The sequence below is a fragment of the Podarcis cretensis genome (assembly GCF_951804945.1).
Source record: "Podarcis cretensis genome assembly, chromosome: 5".
NCBI classification, from domain to species: domain Eukaryota; kingdom Metazoa; phylum Chordata; class Lepidosauria; order Squamata; family Lacertidae; genus Podarcis; species Podarcis cretensis.
In genome coordinates this window covers 81,058,616-81,083,188 of record NC_137174.1, presented here as the reverse complement: position 1 = coordinate 81,083,188, position 24,573 = coordinate 81,058,616, and the positions used below count along the sequence as shown (strand labels likewise).

Here is a 24,573-nt window from a genome sequence, read left to right as displayed (position 1 = left end):
TTATTTAACTTATATGCAGAATTCATCATGCGAAAGGCTAGGCTGGATGAATCCCTAGCCGGAATTAAGATTGCCGGAAGAAATATCAACAACCTCAGATATGCAGATGACACAACCTTGATGGCAGAAAGTGAGGAGGAATCAAAGAACCTTTTATTGAGGGTGAAAGAGGAGAGTGCAAAATATGGTCTGAAGCTCAACATCAAAAAAACGAAGATCATGGCTACTGGTCCCATCACCTCCTGGCAAATAGAAGGGAAAGAAATGGAGGCAGTGAGAGATTTTACTTTCTTGGGCTCCATGATCACTGCAGATGGTGACAGCAGCCACGAAATTAAAAGACGCCTGCTTCTTGGGAGAAGGGCAATGACAGGCCTAGACAGCATCTTGAGAAGTAGAGATATCACCTTGCCAACAAAGGTCCGTATAGTTAAAGCTATGGTTTTCCCAGTAGTGATGTATGGAAGTGAGAGCTGGACCATAAAGAAGGCTGATCGCCGAAGAATTGATGCTTTTGAATTATGGTGCTGGAGGAGACTCTTGAGAGTCCCATGGACTGCAAGAAGATCAAACCTCTCCATTTTGAAGGAAATCAGCCCTGAGTGCTCACTGGAAGGACAGATTGTGAAGCTGAGGCTCCAGTACTTTGGCCACCTCATGAGAAGAGAAGACTCCCTGGAGAAGACCCTGATGTTGGGAAAGATGGAGGGCACAAGGAGAAGGGGGCGACAGAGGACGAGATGGTTGGATAGTGTTTTCGAGGTTACCAGCATGAGTCTGACCAAGCTGCGGGGGGCAGTGGAGGACAGGAGTGCCTGGCGTTCTCTGGTCCATGGGGTCACGAAGAGTCGGACACGACTAAACGACTAAACAACAACAAGGTCTTGTTTATGTCTTGATCTCTCTGACCCTAAAGAAAAAGTGAAGAGATGGGTAGTATAACATCATGACTTTCCAAATATATCAGCTACCTTTTAAATGCAAACTTTCTATTTGTTGAGCCCACTTCTTGAGATCTATATTCTATGTCCTCTCTGCTGTTTCTGAGTTGTACTCATACTTCAATATACCTACTTCCTAATGAGATTCATTTTCAGGGTTCTGAGCTGAAAGACTGTTGGGGTTGTCAAACTTTTTATGGTAGCTTCTTCTGGCCATAGTTCATTTATTCTCTACATGTGTTGTTGTTTTTATCAAAAAGCTGGCTGCCCCAACTGTCTTTGAGTTCAAAACACTGGAGTTGACTCCCATTAGGAAGTAGGTGGGCCGTTTTTCACACCTTCATGAAACCCCCTGGAACAAATCACTATCTATATATCAGCAGCTGTTCCTGTATTTCCTGATTGGGAAAACAGCCGCTGCATGACAAAATTGACAGTTCCCCATGTTTCCATTTGAGTAAAAGAAAATATGCTAGGACATCCACCTACAGATCTCCTGTGTAACATGTAGCTTGGCCCTGTGTCTGCTTCTTGCTAGGTTTTCATGGCTGATACTGGAGAGGAAATCTAAGCCACAATCCTATGTATACTGTTTGGGAGTAAGGCCCATTCTGGGAATGACATCTGAGTAAACGGTGTTTCCGTGCACTGCTCTGGTTCGCCAGAAGCAGCTTAGTCATGCTGGCCACATGACCCGGAAGCTGCATGCTGGCTCCCTCGGCCAATACCCTTTACCTTTAAACAAGCATAGCAGACCCTCCAAGTGTCCCTATTTTCCAGGGACGTCCCTGATTTAGAGAAGCCATCCTGGTTTCTGATTTGACCCTGGAATGTCCCTCTTTTCCTTAGGATGTATCTACAGTGGTACCTCGGGTTAAGTACTTAATTCGTTCCGGAGGTCCGAACTTAACCTGAAACTGTTCTTAACCTGAAGACCACTTTAGCTAATGGGGGCTCTTGTTGCCGCCATGCCGCTGGAGCACTATTTCTGTTCTCATCCTAAAGCAAAGTTCTTAACCTGAAGCACTATTTCTGGGTTAGTGGAGTCTGTAACCTGAAGCGTATGTAACCTGAAGCATATGTAACCTGAGGTACCACTGTATTTTCATTGGAGAAATGTTGGAGGGTATGGCGTTATCCAATCTCCAAGGCAATCCTTGTTTAAAGTTTTAAAGTTTGTTTAAAGTTTTATTGTTTTTATATATGTTGGAAGCTACCCACAGTGGCTGGGGCAACCCAGTAGCATGTGTGGAGTATAAATAGTAAAATTATCATTATGGAATGGGACGTCCCCATTTTCATCAGAGAAATGTTTGAGGGTATGGCATAGACTGCCCATCTTTTCTTTTACAGATGTTGCACTTGTGGCAGTTCCTACTGATCTAGATCGGCCTGTTCACCCATTGGAATCGTATTCCTTTCTTCTTGGCCTCTTCCAATTTTACTAAACTAGAAGAGCACTACAACCTCATTCCCTAATTAGGATTTATAGTTGCCAATCACTTTCCTCATTTATTTATCCTGTGTACAATATACAAGACACTAGAGAATTTGAAAGGGGTCAGTGCTCCCCCTTCTATCTTTATACACATTTTGCTTGAGTTATTTAAACAAAGACTTGCATTAAGTCTGTGTAACCTGTTTATCCCAGCTGTACTTGAGATTTTTATTTTTCACGCAAATGCTCAAGTGGTTTGAATTCCTCCCCCACAAGTGTTCTGTGGATTTTATTTTTCTGGTAAAGTAGTCACAAGATTTGAAACTAGCAGTGTTCACTTTATAAAACCATCTTTTTCTCAATTGAATAGGAAAGAGCCAGGATCTGCCTGATCTACTTGGTTAATCAGCTGGCCAACATGGAGCATTCATTTCACCATATTCTTCTGTTGGAGATCAAGCACATCACAGACACCTTCTCCAATATCCTGGGTATCCAGAGCAGAGACATTTATCGTATGAGCAACAGTTTCACAGCCATAGCAAAACTTCTCATCCAACAGCTGGAAAACGACGCCACCGCTGAGAGCAGGTAACCCAGTTCTTTTGTTCCTTTATTTAGATAGGTGACATTATCTATGACACATTAATGAATATGTGTGGCATCTTAGATGTGCTATTGTCACATTTAGTATATCAGTTGAAAAGGATTTAACCATCAGATGCCTTTCTTTTTAAAAAGATTTTATTTATAATTTTTCAGGGAAAAGATACAATTAATCAAACATTTTCCAATAAACATTCAATTAAAAAAATGACTTCCTTCTCCCCTTCCATGGTTTTGTCATGGTTATCTTTTACTGCTGCATATTATAGTTAATCAACACCTTCTTTTCTCAACTTTATTCTCAAGTTAACTTTTACTGCTGAACTTACGCCACACCTGCTAACCTACTAACATGTTTACAGTATATATATTTTTTAATAATCTACAGACATTTTCCAATCCTCCTTGAAGGCTGTCTCATTTTGTTCTCTAATTTACTAGTCAAACTTGCTGATTCTACATATTCCATCAATTTCAACTGCCACTCCCCTTTCATGGGTACTGCCTCCTCCCGTGGTTTTGGGGCATATAATATTCTCGCTGCTGCAGTCACATACACAAACAAATTCTTTTGACTCTTTGGTGCATCTGGTCCAATTATCCCTAGAAGAAAAGATTCTGGTATTTTGGGGAGAGATCTCTTAAATATTTTTTTATCTCATTATGTATCATCTCCTAATATCCCTTAGCTACTCTACAAGTCCACTACATATGATAAAATGTACCTAAGACACATTTCTTAAAGGATGGTGTTTTCTTATCAGCTGTGGTCTGATGACTGATCATGTAGATCAGTTATTGGAGGATTTTATAATTGTTGAAGTTTCAGGAGGAGGCTCTTTAAATCCTGGAGACCCTAAATATGTGCTGCTAGCTCATATGTGAGTTCTGTAGGACAGCATAAATATTTGAAAACAGCTTGTCATGCCATAGTGTGCAGGTGTAAGACTTCCTGAAACCACACTGTCCCTCACTGTATACATTTCCATTGAGCATTGAATACATGAAAGAGATTCCAATGGCCAGCGAAGAGCTTATCTTGCAAGCGGTAGAAGAGATGCGAATAAATCTCATATCAGCCAGCTTATTAAGGTACTTGAGAAGGGAAAGGGGGGGAAAGTCTGTTTTCTGGGAAGTATTTGAAAGTGTGACTCCACTATTTAGTAGTATGGTTCAATTACTTTGAGGGACTTTGGCTCACATACTACAGAAAGAACGGATAAATTTTAAAAATAGCAAGGATATACCACAGGCATTTTCCCATTCAGCCGCTCTCACACAAATACCCCAAACTTATTTGTCAACTATAGAGTTGACAAAGCAATTTGGGTGCTTAGCAGAGGAAGCTACGGAAAACTACAGAACAACTCTGGCGTGCACTGAAATGTTTACCTCATACACCTTTAGATTGTACCCAAAGTTAATAGTAATATACCTATATAGTGTTCCAAGTATTTCATCTAACTTATCTCTTTAATCCTTAGGGTAACCCTCTTTAAATTATTGCCATATCAGTAACCAAAGGATGAGAAAACGGAAACTTGAATAATGCCACCTAGCAAATTTATGGCAGAGCCATTCTCTTAGCCACTATGCTATACCAGCTTTTTGGTGCTACATGTAAGAAATTTGCCCATTTGCTCAGACATTTCATGCTTCGAAGGGAATACAGCTAGTACCCAAATAGTCAGATTCTCTTTCCTGCTTCACACATCGTTCATTGTTTCTTTGTGTCAACCACTTTGAGGGTTTTAGTTTTTGGGTTTGTTTTGGTTTTTTACAGTCAAGTGATGTGTACATTTTATGAAATAAGATAACTAAATAAATAACTGGCAACTATAAATTCATAGTTTGAGGTTGCAGGAGATGTTTAAGGAAACAGATAAAATAGTATTGGTCTATGGGTTGCATCCAGTTCTTCATGAATGGAGTAGCCCTAGCACAATGGGACTTTCCCTTCCCATGTACCCCTAAACACTGCTTGAGGAGGGGCCCCCACCCCTCTGGAGCAGATTATAAGGGGGATGCAAGGGAGAGGATAAAATGAGGAAGTGCGAGTGAAAATCTGATGTGTTGGACACAACCCTATAACTGTATTGATATAGCTACACGCTACACTTTTTAAAATAGCAGATGTTTTTCAAGTCTGCTTTCTTAATAAACCCAATAAACATTAAAAGTAAGGTAAAGGTACCCCTGCCCGTACGGGCCAGTCTTGACAGACTCTGGGGTTGTGCGCCCATCTCACTTAAGAGGCCAGGGGCCAGCGCTGTCCGGAGACACTTCCGGGTCACGTGGCCAGCGTGACATCGCTGCTCTGGCGAGCCAGAGCCAGAGCCAGAGCCGCACACGGAAACGCCGTTTACCTTCCCGCTGGTAAGCGGTCCCTATTTATCTACTTGCACCCGGAGGTGCTTTCGAACTGCTAGGTTGGCAGGCGCTGGGACCGAGCAGCGGGAGCGCACCCCGCCGCAGGGATTCGAACCGCCGACCTTTCGATCGGCAAGCCCTAGGCGCTGAGGCTTTAACCCACAGCGCCACCTGCGTCCCCCAATAAACATTAGCTAAGGCTGAATATTGGATTATAAAAGTTTTAGAAAAGCCTATTGTAACTGCTACAAGCATAACAATGAGCACCAGTCTTCCTGTCTCACATCTAATACCTTAAAATCCCAGCAAACATCTCATTTCACTTTCCACTGGGGTACATTTTCATTAATGTGATATACCCAGCTGTTTTTCAAATAGCTGTCCATTAGCTCTATGCCACTCAGCTTCATAAACACTTTGCTGTACTTGCTTCCCAAAGCAAGTTTTAAATGTTTTCATATGCTCAACTCTTTAAATGGTTACATTTTATTGAACTTCTAATAAGTCCTGTTCCTTGCACTCGATGCAAATAGCCATTTTAAGTGCAAGCATACAAAACACACACAACCCATGTTAAATACAATTTTCAAAGCCTTCCTTCAAAATGTCAGTGTGTCCAAATGAAAAAGAAAACAGCACAAACTATGGACACAAACCTGTCAGAATTCAACTCTATTGATTCCATTGGGAGTACCCTTAACTTCAGCAAAATCATTGGATTTGAAGTGTGCTCAACTTTCACTGGCATGTGCCTAGTATTTTAAAAGCATTCACTCTTATAATAAAATAGCACAAAACCTGTAAGGATACAGATGTGTAATTATTTTATTTCATCTATCCATAGCGTGTTCATGAATGAGTGAGTGTCGTATTAAGTAAAGCAAGACCAACTCCTCTGTGCAAACACGTTGTTGTTGTTTAGTCGTTTAGTCGTGTCCGACTCTTCGTGACCCCATGGACCTGAGCACGCCAGGCACTCCTGTCTTCCACTGCCTCCCGCAGTTTGGTCAGACTCATGCCGGTCGCTTCGAGAACACTGTCCAACCATCTCAACCTCTGTCGTCCCCTTCTCCTTGTGCCCTCAATCTTTCCCAACATCAGGGTCTTTTCCAGGGAGTCTTCTCTTCTCATGAGGTGACCAAAGTATTGGAGCCTCAGCTTCAGGACCTGTCCTTCCAGTGAGCACTCAGGGCTGATTTCCTTAAGAATGGATAGGTTTGATCTTCTTGCAGTCCATGGGACTCTCAAGAGTCTCCTCCAGCACCATAATTCAAAAACATCAATTCTTCGGCCATCAGCCTTCTTTATGGTCCAGCTCTCACCTCCATACATCACTACTGGGAAAACCATGGCTTTAACTATACGAACCTTTGTTGGCAAGCTTTTTAAGATGCTGTCTAGGTTTGCCATCGCCTTTCTCCCAAGGAGCAGGCATCTTTTAATTTCGTGACTGCTATCACCATCTGCAGTGATCATGGAGCCCAAGAAAGTAAAATCTCTCACTGCCTCCATTTCTTCCCCTTCTCTTTGCCAGGAGGTGATGGGCCCAGTGGCCATGATCTTCGTTTTTTTGATGTTGAGCTTCAGACCATATTTTGCGCTCTCCTCTTTCACCCTCAATAAAAGGTTCTTTAATTCCTCCTCACTTTCTGCCATCAAGATTGTGTCATCTGCATATCTGAGGTTGTTGATATTTCTTCCGGAGATCTTAATTCCGGCTTGGGATTCATCCAGCCCAGCCTTTCGCATGATGAATTCTGCATATAAGTTAAATAAGCAGGGAGACAATATACAGCCTTGTCGTACTCCTTTCCCCATTTTGAACCAATTAGTTGTTCCGTATCCAGTTCTAACTGTAGCTTCTTGTCCCACATAGAGATTTCTCAGGAGACAGATGAGGTGATCACGCACTCCCATTTCTTTAAGAACTTGCCATAGTTTGCTGTGGTCAACACAGTCAAAGGCTTTTGCATAGTCGATGAAACAGAAGTAGATGTCTTTCTGGAACTCTCTAGCTTTCTCCATAATCCAGCGCATGTTTGCAATTTGGTCTCTGGTTCCTCTGCCCCTTCGAAATCCAGCTTGCACTTCTGGGAGTTCTCGGTCCACATACTGCTTAAGCCTGCCTTGTAGAATTTTAAGCATAACCTTGCTAGCGTGTGAAATGAGTGCAATTGTGCGGTAGTTGGAGCATTCTTTAGCACTGCCCTTCTTTGGGATTGGGATGTAGACTAATCTTCTCCAGGTTCCTATGCAATATTTTTCTTTACAGCATTGGACTTTCCTTTCGCAGTTCGCCTCAAACCTAGGGTGATAATATATGTCCAATGAGGACAAGTCGTTTTTGTTGTTATATGCTACTAATGTGCAGTAATCCCTTTTAAATTGCATGAGATCCTCATCACTGGTATTAAGCAGATTATAAAAGGCCAAGAGGAGATGGGAAATCACACATATGATAAGATGCAACACAGGTGTCACTGACAATGCAAATATGATAAGCAGCCTTATGCTTGCAGTGGGAGTCAAAATACTGGATAGAATTAAAAATAGATGTAATGGAAACTTAGTGGACTTGAAATTCTGCAAATGTCAGACAAACTAACTTGGCAAATGTGATAAAAATATTAATTACTAATAGCACTGTATCAGAAAATTGAAGTGTATGCCATATGTATCTCTAAAGGCAACTCATAGAGGGAAAAATCTATCCCTGAACTCAAAGAAGTGTTCTGGAAGCCCAAAGGAGGTTGGGAGGAGTCATTCTGCAGACAAAGCCTGTGATAAGATTATAGAGGGAAGCTGGCTGACAAATAAAATGTTCTCAAAATGCATACCCCTCAGCATCCCTCTGATCCAAACTGGGACACTCGTTTTTTCATCTCAAGCTCTCATGGGAGCCAGCTGGTTCTCACACAAGACCAAAAAATGAGCATCTTTTGATCTGGCGCTCTGGGACAAGCCAAGTGACTTTGCACTAGAGTGCTGGACCGAAAAACCGGGACATTCCAGGATCCAAAGAGAAGCCAGGATGGCTTCTGTAATTCCTGTTAAATCAAGATGGTTGAGGAGCATCTGAAATAATAAATCATGAATCTGAGAAATAATAAATCATAAATCTGAGAAAAAACAGGACGACACTGGTGTAAAACAATACTTGTCCCAAACTCCCAAAACCAGGTTCACACTTTTCCCTGGAGATTGTTCTGGTAGAAATGTAAGTTCTTCCTCCAATATAAGCCAACAAGATTTGAACTATAAAATGGTGGTTTTCTTGAGTCAAAATGAGAGCATCCCTAAACATTTTTAGGGAGGGAAAGCACTGCCTATAGGTGACCTGAAGAGCACCACCACAGTGCCAGACAGCCAAACTCCTTATACCAGACTGTTAACAGGCAAGCCGTGTGTGTGTGTGTGTGTGTGTGTGTGTGTGTGTGTGTGTGTAATGACCAGAGTTGCAAGGCAATGCAATCCATGAATTTCCCAGTCTCCCTCAGCTTCCCATGGAAGATAACTTACAGGTCTCACTAAATTCAATAAGAATGTGTGCCAATCATCTTCAATAAAACATGCCAGGACTTTATTAATCTGCCCTGAAAAACTGCAATAGGACAAGTGGTATTTGTATATTTATTTATTTATTTATTTATTTATTTATTTATTGCATTATATTGTTACTAACTCACAAGACCACCACTGTTTAGGATTCCAGCCAGTTAGACAGACAGCCTGCCAGGCTTTCCTCCAGGTTAGTATAAGCTGTTACATAAAGAACACCTTGTTGGCTTATATTGGAGGAAGAACTTACATTTCTACCTGAACATTGCAGATTCTCTCCCTGGCCTTCTTCCCACCCCACCCCAAATCTTCAGGGAAAAGTGTGAACCTGGTTTTGGGAGTTTGGGACAAGTATTGTTTTACACCAGCGTTGTTCTGTTTTTTCTCAGAGCTATGATTTATTATTTCAGAGGTAAAAACAGGATTTGGTCTTCAAGGGCAAGGATCCAAAACAGGATCTGTTAGGGACCTCTAAAACAATCTCCTCTTGTTGAGGGTAAATCTCTCGTCTTATGAAACTGGTTTGCTCACAGGATTGATGACAGGACATGACAAATCCTTTTACTTCAAGGCAGCTGTCTTGTGTGCTGTCAAAAGCTGAAGCAACAGAAAGTTATACGTAAAATGAGTTGGTGTTTCCTGCTGGAGTTGTGTTTGCAACATGCACAAAGCCAGTTCAGCGCCAATAGGTCTCAGCTCTTTAACAAGAAGGTTGATTCCATTTGTTACTATTTACTGCCTGTTACTTCACTTTTTACAAATATTCAGCTTAACACTCCTTGGCTTCAATCCGTCGTCTGTCATCTGATAGGTGTAGTTTATGCTTGTGCTTCAGATACGTCCCTCCAGTTGAAGTCACTGGTATGTGAACTGGAATAATGGCTGCCTCCCAGGTTGTCGTTTTAAACCATTAGACATGGTGTAAGGTAGTTTGAAGTAGAACGCGGGATGAAAAAACTCAGTGCTGCGAAGTTGGACTGGGTGCACACATAAGCTATCTGCTGTTCTTTCCTGAAAGAAATGGTGGTGATAGGAAAATGGCAACACTTAGGTCAGTACTGCCTTCGAGTTGATATGGCTCTTTAGAAATCTGCTGCTCATCTCTACCTCTAGTTTTCTCTAGATTTATAGATTTTCACTGTACCATTCTATACAGAAACCTGTGTGTAAACCCTAATGACCAGGAGTCAGCAAGGTTTATCTTGCCTGGGCTGGATTGGTCCCATGGAGATCCCTCTGTGGGCTGGATTGCGGGCACGCATGAGTGTGCGTGCCTGCGATTTTTTGCCATCTGCATGTGCACAGATGCAATTTTCAGCATGTGTGCAGATGTGATTTTGGGCGCTGCGGAATTGAGTTCCTGCACTGTGCTGTGCCAGTTTAGCCCAGCGCGGGAGTGGGCAGCTTGGTTCTGGGGTGGCTCATGGGCCGGTCAAATGACCTCCACGGGCCGCTTCTGGCCCATGGGCCTTAGGTTGCTGACCCCTGCTGATGACTGTACACATGCTCAAAAGTTCACACTTGTCATGCTTACTCAGTATGCACCATATAGTGAAAGGGACACAGATGGCGCTGTGGTCTAAGCCACTGAGCCTTTTGGGCTTGCCGATCAGAAGGTTGACGGTTCGAATCCCTGCAGCTGAGTGAGCTCCCGTTGCTCTGTCCCAGCTCCTGCCAACCTAGCAGTTCGAAAGCACGCCAGTTCAAGTAGATAAGTAGGTACCGCTGCAGCAGGAAGGTATGGTAAATGGTGTTTCCATGAGCTCTGGTTTCTGTCACGGTGTTCCATTGCACCAGAAGTTTAGTCATGCCGGCCACATGACCCGGAAAGCTGTCTGTGGACAAACACTGGCTCCCTTGGCCTGAAAGTGAGATGAGCGCCACAAACCCATAGTTCCCTTTGACTGTAGTCCTTTACCTTTTTACCTATATAGTGAAGCTCACAGATCCGCAACGGTTGTACAGCCTGAACCCATTTCTTACATGGAAAAGCATTCCACCTCATAATAATTCAGTGTTTGAAGTAGCCCTGACTCTGAGGTCAGATGCAAATATCAAAGCTGATTTTGAATTAACAATGTAATTTGAAAATTTGTGTGTTGACAATAATTCATTCCTTCAGGAAACCTGCAGTTATTGTACTTATAGGGAAGTGACTTTTCATGCAGTACTTGTTGGCCTGAATCCTTTGACATGGGGAATTTTGCATATATCTGATGTAATTAAAACCATGTGTTAATGAAAACCATGCAGTATTAGAATGCCCCGGCCCCCTGCTGATCCCAAAGATTCAGGTCATTCAAATGTGAATGAAGAATTTTAATACATAGTGATTTCATCTTACAAATCAACCATGGTCAACTTAACAACAAACAGAAAATGCAGATCTACCGAAACCTCCCAACCACAATTCTTGAGAATAACAAGGCATGAAATTTTCATTGTATCCTTTTTTTGTTTTGTTTATTTTTCTTAATAGCCGGATGAACTGAATTCCTTTTCATTGTAAGAGAGGCTTGATCTGCCATATCTGATTTGGCTCTTGCAGCCCTTACACCTTTTATTTTCACTGCCATTCGTCCATTTTAAGACAGCACTTTGCCAAGATAAGCAATGTTGAAAGTACATGATGATATTGATGTGCTCTTTGGAAATGATCCAGTGTAGGATATTTTTTCCCTAGGGCCATGCATCTTGATTATGACCATTTGCTCTTAGGAAGGTTCATATCAGGGCTCACCAAGCAACTTTTCACCATTGCTCAAAGCTTTTTCAGAACCACTAAAATCACTGTAAGTAGAGATCCTCCTATAGAATTTATTTTAGTGCAAGTCCTTTAGGTAGAGCAGAATGCTAATCACTTTGGGCTAGATAGCTTTATGCAGGTTGCCCCTGAGCTCCCACCTCTTCCTATATTGGCTGCAGGGAGATTTTAATACTGGTGAACCTCTCAATCTTGCTGTAAATATTGCTGAGATAATGTATGAAAGGCACTTTGAACAGTTTCTGGGCAGAGTGGGAAAGTTTATGAATTATCTTCCAAATGTCAAAATTCTAGGGCTATGATGATTTACTTAGAGTAGACCTGCTGAAGTTAATAAGCCTAGCTAAGTTAGGTCCATTGATTTCAGTGGTCTACTCTGAGTGAAAGTTAGCTGAATACCACCCTAGAGTTTGGGCAGAACAACTTGGGGTGAAATCTATTCACAATTTTCACCAGTAATTAGTTTTATTGCTGACTCTTTTCCTAGAAGAGGCAAGAGAGGCGGAGACATATCTCACAGTTGTACGTAGTATGAAGGCTATAAGTGAAGCATTTCATGCTTGTTCCATTAGTCTTACTTTCCAGCAAACAGTTTGCCTGGAAAACTACATTGTTCTGGAGGTCAGCCTGGACGTAAACAAGCAGAATACAATGTTGTACCCCCTGAAGAGGATCTCCGGGGACAAGATTTTTGGGGCTGGCTTTGGCGAGGCAGCACAGAATCCTCTATTCTGAGAATTCCACTTGTGTGATATTAGCTAACTAGAGGAGTCTTAAGCCAAGTTAGATACTTTATAGATTGCTAAGCCATAGTAAACAATGTACATGCAAATGTAGAACAAAATGTCCCCTTAAAAACAAAAGACTGTTACAAACATTTCTTTCTATGACCTGACATTGATGGAGACTCTTATGCTGCCTTGACCACATTTTACCCTTTACGTATTACATTTAGTGAATTTTCTTTTTTTTAATATAATCTTTATAATTTATAATTAAACATACTTTTACATCTTATTCAAACTTTTTACTTCCATCAATCCTGTCTGCAAATTGTCCAATCTAATCTCTCAGTATGCATTTCTTATCTTCCCTATTACATTTCAAACTCATAACCAATATCTCTATCTTTTTCTACTTTGTAACACTTCTTATATTTCTCCTTACAAAACTTCTTGTAGTCCTACTAGCGTAATTTGTTGATTACAGTTGCTCTTCAAATAATTCATATACTTCTTCCAATCTTCTGTAAATCTCTGGTCCCGCAGGTTTCAAATCCTTCCTGTCATTTTGTCCAATTCTGCATAGTCCATTAATTTCATCTGCCATTCTTCTTTCGTCGGAATTTCTTCTTGTTTCCATTTCTGGGTAACAATGACCGCTCCCCACTTAAAACGGGGGGCGCCTTTTGCGTGGACGCGTGCAGCCCTGGATCTGGAGTGGCCCCATCCCATCAGCATAGGCTTTGCCTTCCCTCAGGTGGGATACCTGGAGGTCCCCGCCTACCCCAGTGAGTTGTCCAATCCCACCTGGGGGAAGCGTTGCCAGGGAAACCAGGCCAGGTAAGGGGAGGGATTACCTGCCCACACAATAGAGGGTGGATCTTAATTGTTAATCCTCACTTGGCTCCAGAGCTTCTCCCACCCTACCCACCCTCAGTTAATGTCTTCTGCAGGTTAACTTTTCTTCATAGGTTTTGCAGGTTAACCTGTCTCCACAGGTATGCGGGCGCTGCTACGATAAGGTCGCTGTTAAAGGGCCGGAAAGGAATTTCCCTGCATTGGCAGGTTTCGCCTTTCCCGTAGCAAAACATCACAACTTTGGCGGTATCAGGCCTTGGGCGGAATCCTTTAGTCCATCTTCCTCTTTGCGGCGGCGATACCAGGGTTCCCCGTTAAAGGGGTTTTTGAAGGGAGGCTTTGGCCGTACGCCGAAAGGTCGTCATTGCTCTCCCCTGCGGCGGCGTAACGGGGGCGGCTATCTCTGCTTGAACATATGTTCTCCAGAGCCGGCCCATCCCCCCCCACACACTGGATAACCCTGAAGCTCCCTAGGTCCCCGGCTGGGGACTAGGGAGGGAGAACGCCCAATGCCTGAGCCAAGGCCTACCCACATTTGAAATTTAATAAAGTTGTGGCCAATTTAATCCCATAGCACGTTGTCTAGAGTCGTTATTCCACATGACGGGGGGGACCACTTGGGATCTGGGGACTCCGCCTGTCCACGCAATACTCTTGCCGCAGTTGTTGCATATAAAAACAATTTAACATCTTGCCTATTAATGTCCTGACCTATAATACCAAGTAAAAAGTGACTTTTCAATCAGATCTCCATACAGTTCATGAGTAGAATGAGGATCTAATAGTAGGAACTCAGAAAAGTTTATGCAATTCATTGTCACAAGATGTAGTGATGAGTTTAAACCCTTCTCAGGTGGTTCCAGAGGGACTGCAAGTATTCAGAGGATGTGCATACAGGAGAAAGTAACACCCCCCACATGTCTCTACCGTAGTATGCATATGTGAATGCACATCTTCAAATTGCCTATACATGTACACTCAAATGCACATAGGCATCTCTCCCTGTTCCTTCTGAGGCTCTATACCCTAACTTACCCCTAACTTTGAGCCATTGGTCAACCCCATCACAAAACATCCATAAGCTCTCCCTTTTCCAATCTTGGACCCCTATGTAGAATCAAAGAGAATACAATATGGCTAGCACAGCTGTATCTCCTATCCTTTTAAGGCAGGTATGGGGAACTGGATCCAATTGGGGGTAGATTCAGGAGTTACCCAACTTCAGCAGGTCACTTTGACAGGTGGGTGAGGGCAGACACTTGTCAATGATGCCAGGAGATACCACTTCAAAGAAGGAGTTGGGAGCACACTTAGGGTCCCCTCCCAATTCTTCCTTCCTTTTTTGCAGCCCTGGCTTTAATGCAAGCCGAGCCTGCGAAGGAAGGAAGGAAGGATCAGGAACACACCTTTCCAGCTGTAATTTGGTTCTTTTTTAATGTAATGCCTTTTTCTGCGTTGGAGATTCAAGGGATGCAAAACTGCTAGATATGCAGCGGTCTTTTTCAGCTCAGGGAAAGAGTCTTACAGGGACACACCAGCTAGTTCCAAGCTGCTACTATATTCAGTGCTATTTTTCTGGGAAAAATAAGTGCCGGAATTCACTATGAACGCCTCCTTTGTTCTCTTTAATGACAATGATGCCCACCTGAGGGGTGCCAAAACTGAGTTCCTGCTGGAAAAAAGCCCTGACTTATATTGATGTTGGTGAGGCTCTAGCAAACTGTTTGCAGATGGCTGTTTTGAAACTGACTGTGGGATTTATGTCTGACAGTGTGGTCTTTTATCTGTGTACTATGATGCTTTTATTGCATTTTATTGGGGTAAATTAGATTTTTATTGTAATGCAAGTTTTTGTTTTGAATATGATTTATTACTGAAAGCCATTCCATGGATTGTGTTTTGTCAAGGAACAAGGTGCAACTTGTGTGTGTGTGTGTGTGTGTGTGTGTGTATGTGTGTGTGTGCAGCTATGTTTTCTTGCCACAGTGCACCAGGACAACATTGCTTCCAGGCACTCTGGGGGAAAGAAAATGCCAGCACACAGACCACTGAAGGAAGAAAATGCCTCTCTTGTTTCTGCCACCACTGGAAGTCTCCCATCTTTATTCTTTGCAACCCCCTTCCCCACTCCACATTTTGTGCGCCCTGCAGTCTGTCTGGAGGGCACTAAAAAGATTGATTATTTTGATGTATATATAAGAATATGTGTCACCTATGTGTACACACACACACACACATTTATATACATTGACAGCAAATTAGTTGCAGGTGTCTAAAGGCTGCTCGTTATATATAACACTTTTACTAATCTGTTCTAAATTGCATTTTAGAATACTTGCCTTAGAGATGTCCAGCTGGTATTCAAGATTATATCACTGGGAATTCTTCCTCTAGCTGTTTGCTTAGACATTCACATTTATTTCTCATCTATTGTTCTCTTAATAATATATTCAGCAGTAGCCCTTGAGGCAGTTTGCACAATACGGACATAGCCACACTGCACCCACATAGAGGCCTCTACACAAGGTGATGATGCCATTGATTCAAGCAGGGGGCAAGCCAGTCTAGGCATCCTCACAGCATATAGCTGGTGGTGTCAAAAGTCCCCTGTTCTTGAGCACCAGTGTGGTGTAGTGGTTAAGAGCAGTAGACTCCTAATCTGGTGAACCGGATTCGCGTCTCCACTCCTCCACATGCAGCTGCTGGGTGACCTTGGGCCAGTCACACTTCTCTGAAGTCTCTCAGCCCCACTCACCTCACAGAGCGTTTGTTGTGGGGGAGGAAGGGAAAGGAGAATGTTAGCCGCTTTGAGACTCCTTAAAGGGAGTGAAAGGCGGGATATCAAATCCAAACTACTACTACTACTACTCTTCTTCTTCTTCTTCTTCTTCTTCTTCTTCTTCTTCTTCTTCTTCTCACTGATTGTAATATATTTCCACAGAGCGATATGTTTGAAATTATCTTGTAAAAGTTGCTTCTAAAGTCAATTTAGTCAACTCCTTATGACAGATATATGGTACAGCCTTTTATTTATTTTGGCACCTTTTTACACCACTCTTCGGCCAAATATGACATATGGGAAGGAGCTGTGAGGTAAGACCGACAGTAGAGAATTATATAGCACGAGTCAGAAAGGTGTAGGCCTGGACTAAATGGGAATGATAATCCCTCAAAAGAACCTGGCCATAGATGCACTTGGAATAAACGCTGGCATATATATGGACCCTTAGAGATACATATATATTTTTTATTTCTACCACCTGCAAAATAGGACGGTGTTTCTGTTAACCCCCCAGTTTTTCACTTCTCCTAGGGTAGAAGATGTTGCTGAAACAGAATCTCCTTCTCAGCTGGATGACTTAAAATCCACTATGAATGGGAATGAAGACGATGAAAAACTTCAGGTTAAAAAACAAGCTTTTGAAGAGAAAATAAACATTGACAGCAGTACTCCTGGCTCTGTACGCCGGTATAGTCTTGGCCAGGTTTCTAAAGAAGAAAGGAAGGACATGAGGTTTAACAGGTATGCTTCAGTGCAGTGTGTCAGTGGTTTTGCATGCCGATTGGTTTTCCCATACATAATTTTTCATGGAAAAAAAACCCCAAATGTTAAAGTGAACAGGCAAGTTACATATTACCTGTGGGCATCAGACATTTAATTGTATCCAGACATCTTGTCAATAACTCTAAGAGCTGGATAAGATCTCCGAGTTATTTGTTTAACCTACCTTGTGCTCCAGAGTGCTGGGGGAGGTGCAAAGGAACACTGGATTTGAAAAAGTTCAGGCAAAAATGAAGATCGCTTTCCGTAAGTAGAGCTGGCGAAATTCTTTTGGCAATTTGGACACCTTAAAAGCAGGTTTATAAGCACTGTCAACCAGTGAAAAGTATGCAGACATACATAAATATATAGTCAAAGCAGATCCAGAGAAAACGAAAGGTACAAATGCAGCAAACCATGGGTTAGAATTAATCTGGCATAATGCAAAATTAGGGACGCAGGTGGCGCTGTGGGTTAAAGCCTCAGCGCCTAGGGCTTGCCGATCGAAAGGTCGGCGGTTCGAATCCCTGCGGCGGGGTGCGCTCCCGCTGCTCGGTCCCAGCGCCTGCCAACCTAGCAGTTCGAAAGCACCTCCGGGTGCAAGTAGATAAATAGGGACCGCTTACCAGCGGGAAGGTAAACGGCATTTCCGTGTGCGGCTCTGGCTCGCCAGAGCAGCGATGTCACGCTGGCCACGTGACCCGGAAGTGTCTCCGGACAGCGCTGGCCCCTGGCCTCTTAAGTGAGATGGGCACACAACCCCAGAGTCTGTCAAGACTGGCCCGTACGGGCAGGGGTACCTTTACCTTTTTTTAATGCAAAATTAATAAAGACAAAGTATTAAAAGAGATTGTATTACATTAATCTGGCATAATGCAAAATTAATAAAGACAAAGTATTAAAAGAGATTGTATCACATATGTAAAACATTAGGGATAACAACAGCAAAAGAAACCCACCCCAAACAAGAAAGTCCTATCTAGGGCAGTATTTCTTTGTAAATAATGTTAATCTTCAGCTTTTTAAGATGATGAATTAAACAATAGAACAAGCCAAGTCTGGCGCTAACTGTTAGTTAGACTGGGCACTGATCAAGAAGGGCCCTTCACCAGCCAAACAAAGCTGTGCCACCCTGCCGCCTCCTTGCTGGGCCCCTCGGTCATTTTCATGGTGGGATAGCTGTTTCTGAACGAGAGTCAAGCTTGGCTCACATCTGCAGTGGCTCCCCACCATTTTCTTTGACCAAAAATGCAATGCCGCAGCCCATCAGAGCTATGAAATCTATGGGCTTCATAGATCTTTGTACTAGAGCGTTGCATTTCCTGGTAAATTAAAATGGCAGGCAGCAACCAAGGGTGGGAGCTGAGCTTAGCTCCTGTTCAGAAGTGGCACTTCTGCCAGGGGCCCAGTTGCTACAGTGGTGGCAATGGGGGGTAGGGTGGGGGAGAGATTCGGTTGCGTTGGGTGGTGTGTGTGTGTTTGGGGGGCCCCTCTGAAGTCTGGTGCCCACTCTGGAACAAGCTACCATGTGATCCTCCAGTAGCAAGGTTTCTTAAAATAATTTCTGATAAATAATCCTGTTAAGAATTTTCAAGTAGAGATGCCAGCTGTCCCAGTTCTGAAATCCCAAGGCCATTATGATCTGAGCCATGTGCCCCTCTAATTTCAGCTCAGTGACTTTGTGGCAGATCTCTGTCAATGCCAACCTTTCCTACTGCTAACTTTTCTTCCACTACCACCCTTTTCCATACAGTCCCAGACCAACCAAAACCCTTTTAGGGCAATTGTAATCATATAGAGGGGTGGAGCAGGTCTGTGCCCTCTGGCTCTACTTCTGCCATCACATCCCCTACCATCCACATATTAGGGAAACAATGGTAAAGGTGAGCCTGGTGTATATGTATGTAGCTCTCGATGTACAATTAAGGCTCCTGATCACATGGCGAACGTACAGCAAGACATCCCCCCCCCCCAGATGCACAAATGCTGGGAATCAGAGCCAGCATAGCACATGACGGCCAGGCCAGAACTAGTGACACTGGCCCATTCTCTCCTCCACCTAATTACAATAACATAGGGGTGAATACCCCAAAAGGACTCAAGTTGCAAGTGGGCAGGGGCAGAACTGGCAGATACTGTATAAGACCAGTGGCGTAGCGTGGGGGGTGCAGGGGGGCCGGCTGCACCGGGCGCAACATCTGGGGGTTAGGGATAGGGTTAGGGGGTGCAAATCCAGGGTTAGGGGGCGCAAATTACTTGCCTTGCCCCGGGTGCTGACAACCCACGCTACGCCACTGTATAAGACTGGCAAAAGCCATCCACTCATTTGATAATAGAAGGCTTCACCGAGTGGTAAGGAGGGAGCAGCTTTTGCCTTTGTTGAAACTTGGATAGTTTTCTGTGTTAATCTCAAAGGCAGAAGAGCATAAATTTACACTGAAATTCCATTAAAGCAGTGCACTTACATCCCAGACCCATTCTTACGAGTTTGCTTGGCACGCAAGTTGCAGCTGACAACATCAGTTGAAACTTTTTTAAAAGTTTAAGTTTTCAATAGAGGTCACATCTATGATGTTGCTCATTTCTCAAGGACAAAACTGTGTATTTCCTTAATTATTGGAAAGAAGGCTAACAAACAAAAATACTTGCAGTAGATATGGCCATTTTGAATGGTTATTTCTCCTGTGCAGTGTGATTAATTTTTTCAGAAGTTTATGTGGTATATACTCTGAGTCACTGTATTGATTTTGGATTTGGATATTATTAGATAAGGTGTTGGCCACAATGAGATGATCAGCAAATATCAGCAGTGAGCCTCGAGCTTTTATGTTCCCTCCTTACCTCTCTCCTTCCTTCACAATCAAACTTTTTGTTAGCAGCAAATAATAGCTTGCAATTTAACCTGACAACTACAATAGGTTTGCACAAACCAGAATCCCAGACCATCATCCCAGACTGGTTTGAGGAAATCAGCTTCGGTTTATGCAAAAGAACTATAGTAAAGGACCCCTGACCATTAGGTCCAGTCATGGCTGACTCTGGGGTTGCGGCACTCATCTCACTTTATTGGCTGAGGGAGCCGGCGTACAGCTTCCGGGTCATGTGGCCAGCATGACAAAGCCGCTTCTGGCGAACCAGAGCAGCGCACGGAAATGCCGTTTACCTTCCTGCCAGAGCGGTACCTATTTATCTACTTGCACTTTGAAGTGCTTTCGAACTGCTAGGTTGGCAGGAGCAGGGACCGAGCAACGGGAGCTCACCTGTCGTGGGGATTCAAACTGCCGACCTTCTGATCAGCAAGTCCTAGGGTCTGTGGTTTAACCCACAGCGCCACCCGCGTCCTTATAAAGCAACTATCATTTAGTGCTAATTATGGTTTGGAGCTAATTAAGGTTCTTACTCTCCCCCCCCCCCCCGCCATGCACCACAGTCCATTTTGCCTTTTGCCCAAGCCATTTGTTCCTGCCTTTGTTTACACTGCAGGTCCAAAAGTCTAGCTTTGCATGCTGTCCGTTTGAGGAGTGTTCATTCTGACAATGGACAAGAGATGGAGAATGGAGATGTTACAGCCGGCATCTCTTTCACAGATATCTATCTGAGCCAAGAAGCCGACAAATTGCCTTCCAGTGCAGACACTGAAGAGTCGCAGCTGGAACAGTCTTCACTTTCGCACCCAAGTATCAAATGTACAGAACCAGAGAATCTGCCAGAACCCGTTAAAGAAAACTGCCATGAAGGGAGCCCGAAGACAATACAGAATCCTGCCGAGTATCAAGATAAGCTTTACTTTCACTTAAAGGAAAATCTCTCTAAAGTGAAAGCATATGTCATGGAGATGGGGAAGAAAATTCCTCTCCCAGATGAGTGTGTTATTGAAGGTAAGAGGCCTGACCCTTTGAAATGATGGGAGCATTTTAGAAAATACTTTAGGACCTTCTTTTAAGCTGTCAAGCAGCCTCCTCTAAGCATGAGTTCTTTTCACTAGCTGAAACGTGTTTCTGCATAACAGCGTTGTTTTAAAAGGCACTGTCTTGAGATTCCTTCTTGCCTCTGCGTTGTTTCTGTGCTTCATTGTGCTTTACCTCATAAAGGACCTGCTAGCAGGCTGTCCTTGCATGCTTGCTGTGTGCTTCCGCTAACAAGTCCTATATGTGCCCAGGACTCTTTTTCATGGGTTGTATCTAACTAGCTTATGCTCAGAGTAGTAGACCCACTGTAATGAATTAGTTGGTCATGAATGCAATGAGCTAAGTTCCAAGTATTACTGCTAGTGGTTTAGGACCAGGTTACCTGAAAGACCGCCTTGTCTCTTTTACACTGGCTAGATCACCATGATCACCTGCAGAGATAATCTTCTGAGGCCCTCCTTCATGTGCCTCCTCCCTGAGAGGTCAGGAAGGTGGCAACACGAGAACGGGCCTTCTCTGCAGTGGCTCCCCATCTGTGGGATGCTCTCCCCAGGGAAGTTCACCTGGCGCCTTCATTACACACCTTTAGGCACCAGGCAAAAACGTTCCTTTTTAACCAGGCCTTTGGCTGACCTAATCAACATCCTATACCCTTTAAAATGTGGCTCTTTTTTCGGGGGGGGGGTATTGGATTATTGCTTTTATTTTGATTTTATATATTGTGATTTTTTTGTGTGTGAACTGCCCTGAGACCTCCGGGTATAGGGCAGTATATAAATTCAATGAACGAACAAATGATTGATTGAATGAATGAATGAATGAATGAATGAGAAGCCCTCCTAATTTCCCCACAGATGTATCCTATTGGGTTCATTTCAATGTGAACCAAAGCTTTTAGCATGGTGACTCCAGTAAATAAACTATGCCATTATTGTAGAACTCACTTTTACTGTTGTAATTTCCTGAGAATTCCTTAAGTACGATTATTGAGGCAAAATTCCCAGAGTAAGACACGTTGTAAGATTGATGTGACTGATACTCCATACATGCACAGCCATACCTTCGTGTCCATTGCACGTGGGACACTTAGCTAATATTTCCAAAACTCCATAAACTACTTGTTCTGAAATTTGGCTGCAATCTGAACTTCTTTAATTTCTGCAGTTGGTACATCAAGAGCTAGGCTCTTCTTCATCCCACCCATTTCTTAAGAAACTGTTCACAAGTTCCTGCTACAAATAATACACAGCTGTTTGGTGTTGCATTAGCCAAACTGGAATTTGCTGCAATTTTATTAATATTAAATGTAAGGAGTATGGTGAATACGCAATCTGTGTCAAACCACACATGACTAACAGTTTGTTACATGACTGTACTTCAATATACAAGGTATAAGTACGAAGAGTTCTCAGAACTGCCACTTCAGTTGTGTCAGTTGTGTTCTATATACCTTTAAAATGTAACATTATTTCTTTGATTAGTGTTCTCGGGAAGCATCTATCATTTTGAAAAGCAAAATAATCCCACTCAAAAATACATATTCAGGGTGCTCTCTAGGTAGGCACAAGTATATTTGTTTACACACATGCACATAAAAACAGGAAGTGACACCATGTTGAGTGGGAGGGGCAAGGGAGCAGGAGGCATAGATCTAAGAAATGTGTTAAATGGATGCACATATCTGAACTTCCAGTAAGACCCTTGGAAATTTGGGGCTGTGCGTGAGAAAGTGAGAGCCATGATGGCTTAAGGATTTTCATGACAATCCCAGTATTTTCAGGGCATTTGGAGGGTTGGGTATACTTTGGGTAAACACACTTGGGATTCGGGTGAGTGTTGCTTACTAGTGCAGCTTTGAGCAGTTAGTCAACAAATCAGTGAGAATTTGTATAGAAATGCCTTTAAGATTTAATGAAACCTACAGTTGAGAAACCAGTTTAGTTCCTTGTTCTATATTTCTTTAGGGAAACTTCACTTAATCTATTTAAGGACCCCTTCAAAGACCTAGGAGATCCCAGAGTGCAGGAAACTTGTTCCACTGGTAGCTTTTCTCATACAATGATTTAGCAATGGTGTGATATAGGCCCTGCTATTGAGTCCTCTCTTGGCAAGAAAGGAAAAGGATTGTGATTCACATAAAGCTTCAGTTTGCCATAGTTAAACGATGGGCTTATCCACACTTTTGCCCCACTCAGCCTGGATAACTCAGTTGGTTGGAACATGGTTCTGATAATGCCAAGGTTGCAGGTTCGAGCCCCATATGGGACAGCTGCATATTCCTGCATTGCAGGGGTTGGACTAGATGATCCTCAGGGTCCCTTACAACTCTAAAATTCTATGGTTCTTTCCAGGCACAGGTCCATGTCCAAGTGCCCTCTTTTTTGCTCCAGAGCTTCCCCCTCAAAAACCCGCTCTTTAAAGCTGAATTGGAGCAAACAGCTATTCAGGATTTCTGTGGATTGTTGTTTGCTCTGATTCAGCTTTAAAGAGCAGGTTTTCGTGGGGCAAGCTTCAGAGAAAAACAGTGGGGCCGTCAGACAGAGAGCTTTAAAGTGCAGACTGTGCCTGAAAAGTGTGGCGGAAAGGTAAGTGTGGATAAGCCCTAGCTGTTATGGTTCTTATAACTATGTATCCCACTTTACAGAGGATAACACTCTATTTGAAGGGTTGCCTGCGGACAATCCACAATTTGAAGGACTCCTCTATTTGAAGAGTTGTCCCATCCAGTTCTTAAAGTACAGACCCAGAAGAAGGGATGGAAGCAGACGGATTGAAGTTGCCCCTCAGCAGTTACCTCCAGAGCAGCAAGCACACAAGCCACACAGCCCCACTGTGGAGGGATGCACAGCCTTTCTAGTTAATTATACAGCAGTTAATTATTCCAAATTTGCATCAACACATATAAATTAGTGTGTGCAAGTTTTATGCACTCCTGCACTCTATTTTGCTCTCTTTTCAGTGGTACACTTCTTCTTTAGCAGGCCTTATGCGGCCACCCTAAGAGTAACTCTCCCGCCTCCTGTTCCCGGCAAGGACTTTGCTTGAGTTGGGTAGCAATTTTGAAGTGAATGGCTATTTAGTTAGTTTAGGAGTGTCCTTTGCTTGGCTAGAAATGTTATCTTTTGTTGTGAAAATCAAACCCCATGACAACCTGGCACAGGTTCATATTTATGTCTATGAGGCTGCAATCCTATACATGCTTAGCTAGGAGTAAGTCCCAGGGCACTCAGTAAGCAGAAGTAGTTCTAGAATTGGGCTGCATAACTTGGAGCTCAAGTTTAGTGCTTAGGTATTTCAGAGGGGGAAGAAACAAGATCCAAACCATAAAAAAACTGATCTGTTAAATTTAATAAAGAACCTGCTTTACATCTTGCTTAATTCCATCCAAGATCACTTATTTAATATTTATATATGAAATAGCTTCTAGATCCAATGCACCGACAACCACAATATTTCATCTTTCTTCCTTAGTTTCAAAAAATTACCATCTTTTCCACCTGTTTCTCTTTTAATTTAAAAACAAAACAAGGAGGGGTAGTTTTCATCAGCTTATATTTCTCCAGATGTCTTGCGATCTTCCTTCTTATCTGCGTTTCAGGAATTTTGCTTACTACAAAGCTAGGCTTACTGGTTTATAATTTCCTGGAGGACCAGTTCGTTTATTAAATCTAGTTGGACTTTGTTGGCTGGGATTTCCAGCCGGTTCTATTTCTGTATATATCTAGTAGAACAGGATATTTTTTTTCTGTTTGATCTTACAGAAATTGATTACTTTGACATATTTTGAGATCATTCTCAGGTTGCCTGCACACATGAGATCAATGCAGTCAATACTGTGACCTTACGATCAACAGCATGTAAGACAGG

At 42.9% G+C, this 24,573-nt stretch overlaps 1 protein-coding gene across 14 annotated transcripts in view; it reads left to right on the top strand.

Annotated features, from left to right (window-relative positions):
• VEPH1 (ventricular zone expressed PH domain containing 1) overlaps positions 1-24,573 on the top strand; it is a 172,595-nt gene that overhangs the window by 103,970 nt on the left and 44,052 nt on the right. For 12 of the 14 annotated variants that reach the window (XM_079977797.1, XM_079977785.1, XM_079977794.1 and 9 more), the window contains 3 exons: positions 2,750-2,970; positions 16,571-16,780; positions 20,282-20,676. In XM_079977797.1, coding sequence (XP_079833923.1) covers positions 2,750-2,970; positions 16,571-16,780; positions 20,282-20,676 — 826 coding nt within the window. Of the gene's footprint in view, positions 1-2,749; positions 2,971-11,596; positions 11,706-16,570; positions 16,781-20,281; positions 20,677-24,573 lie in introns of those variants that run through there. The other 2 variants (XM_079977789.1, XM_079977790.1) reach the window with 2 other exon arrangements.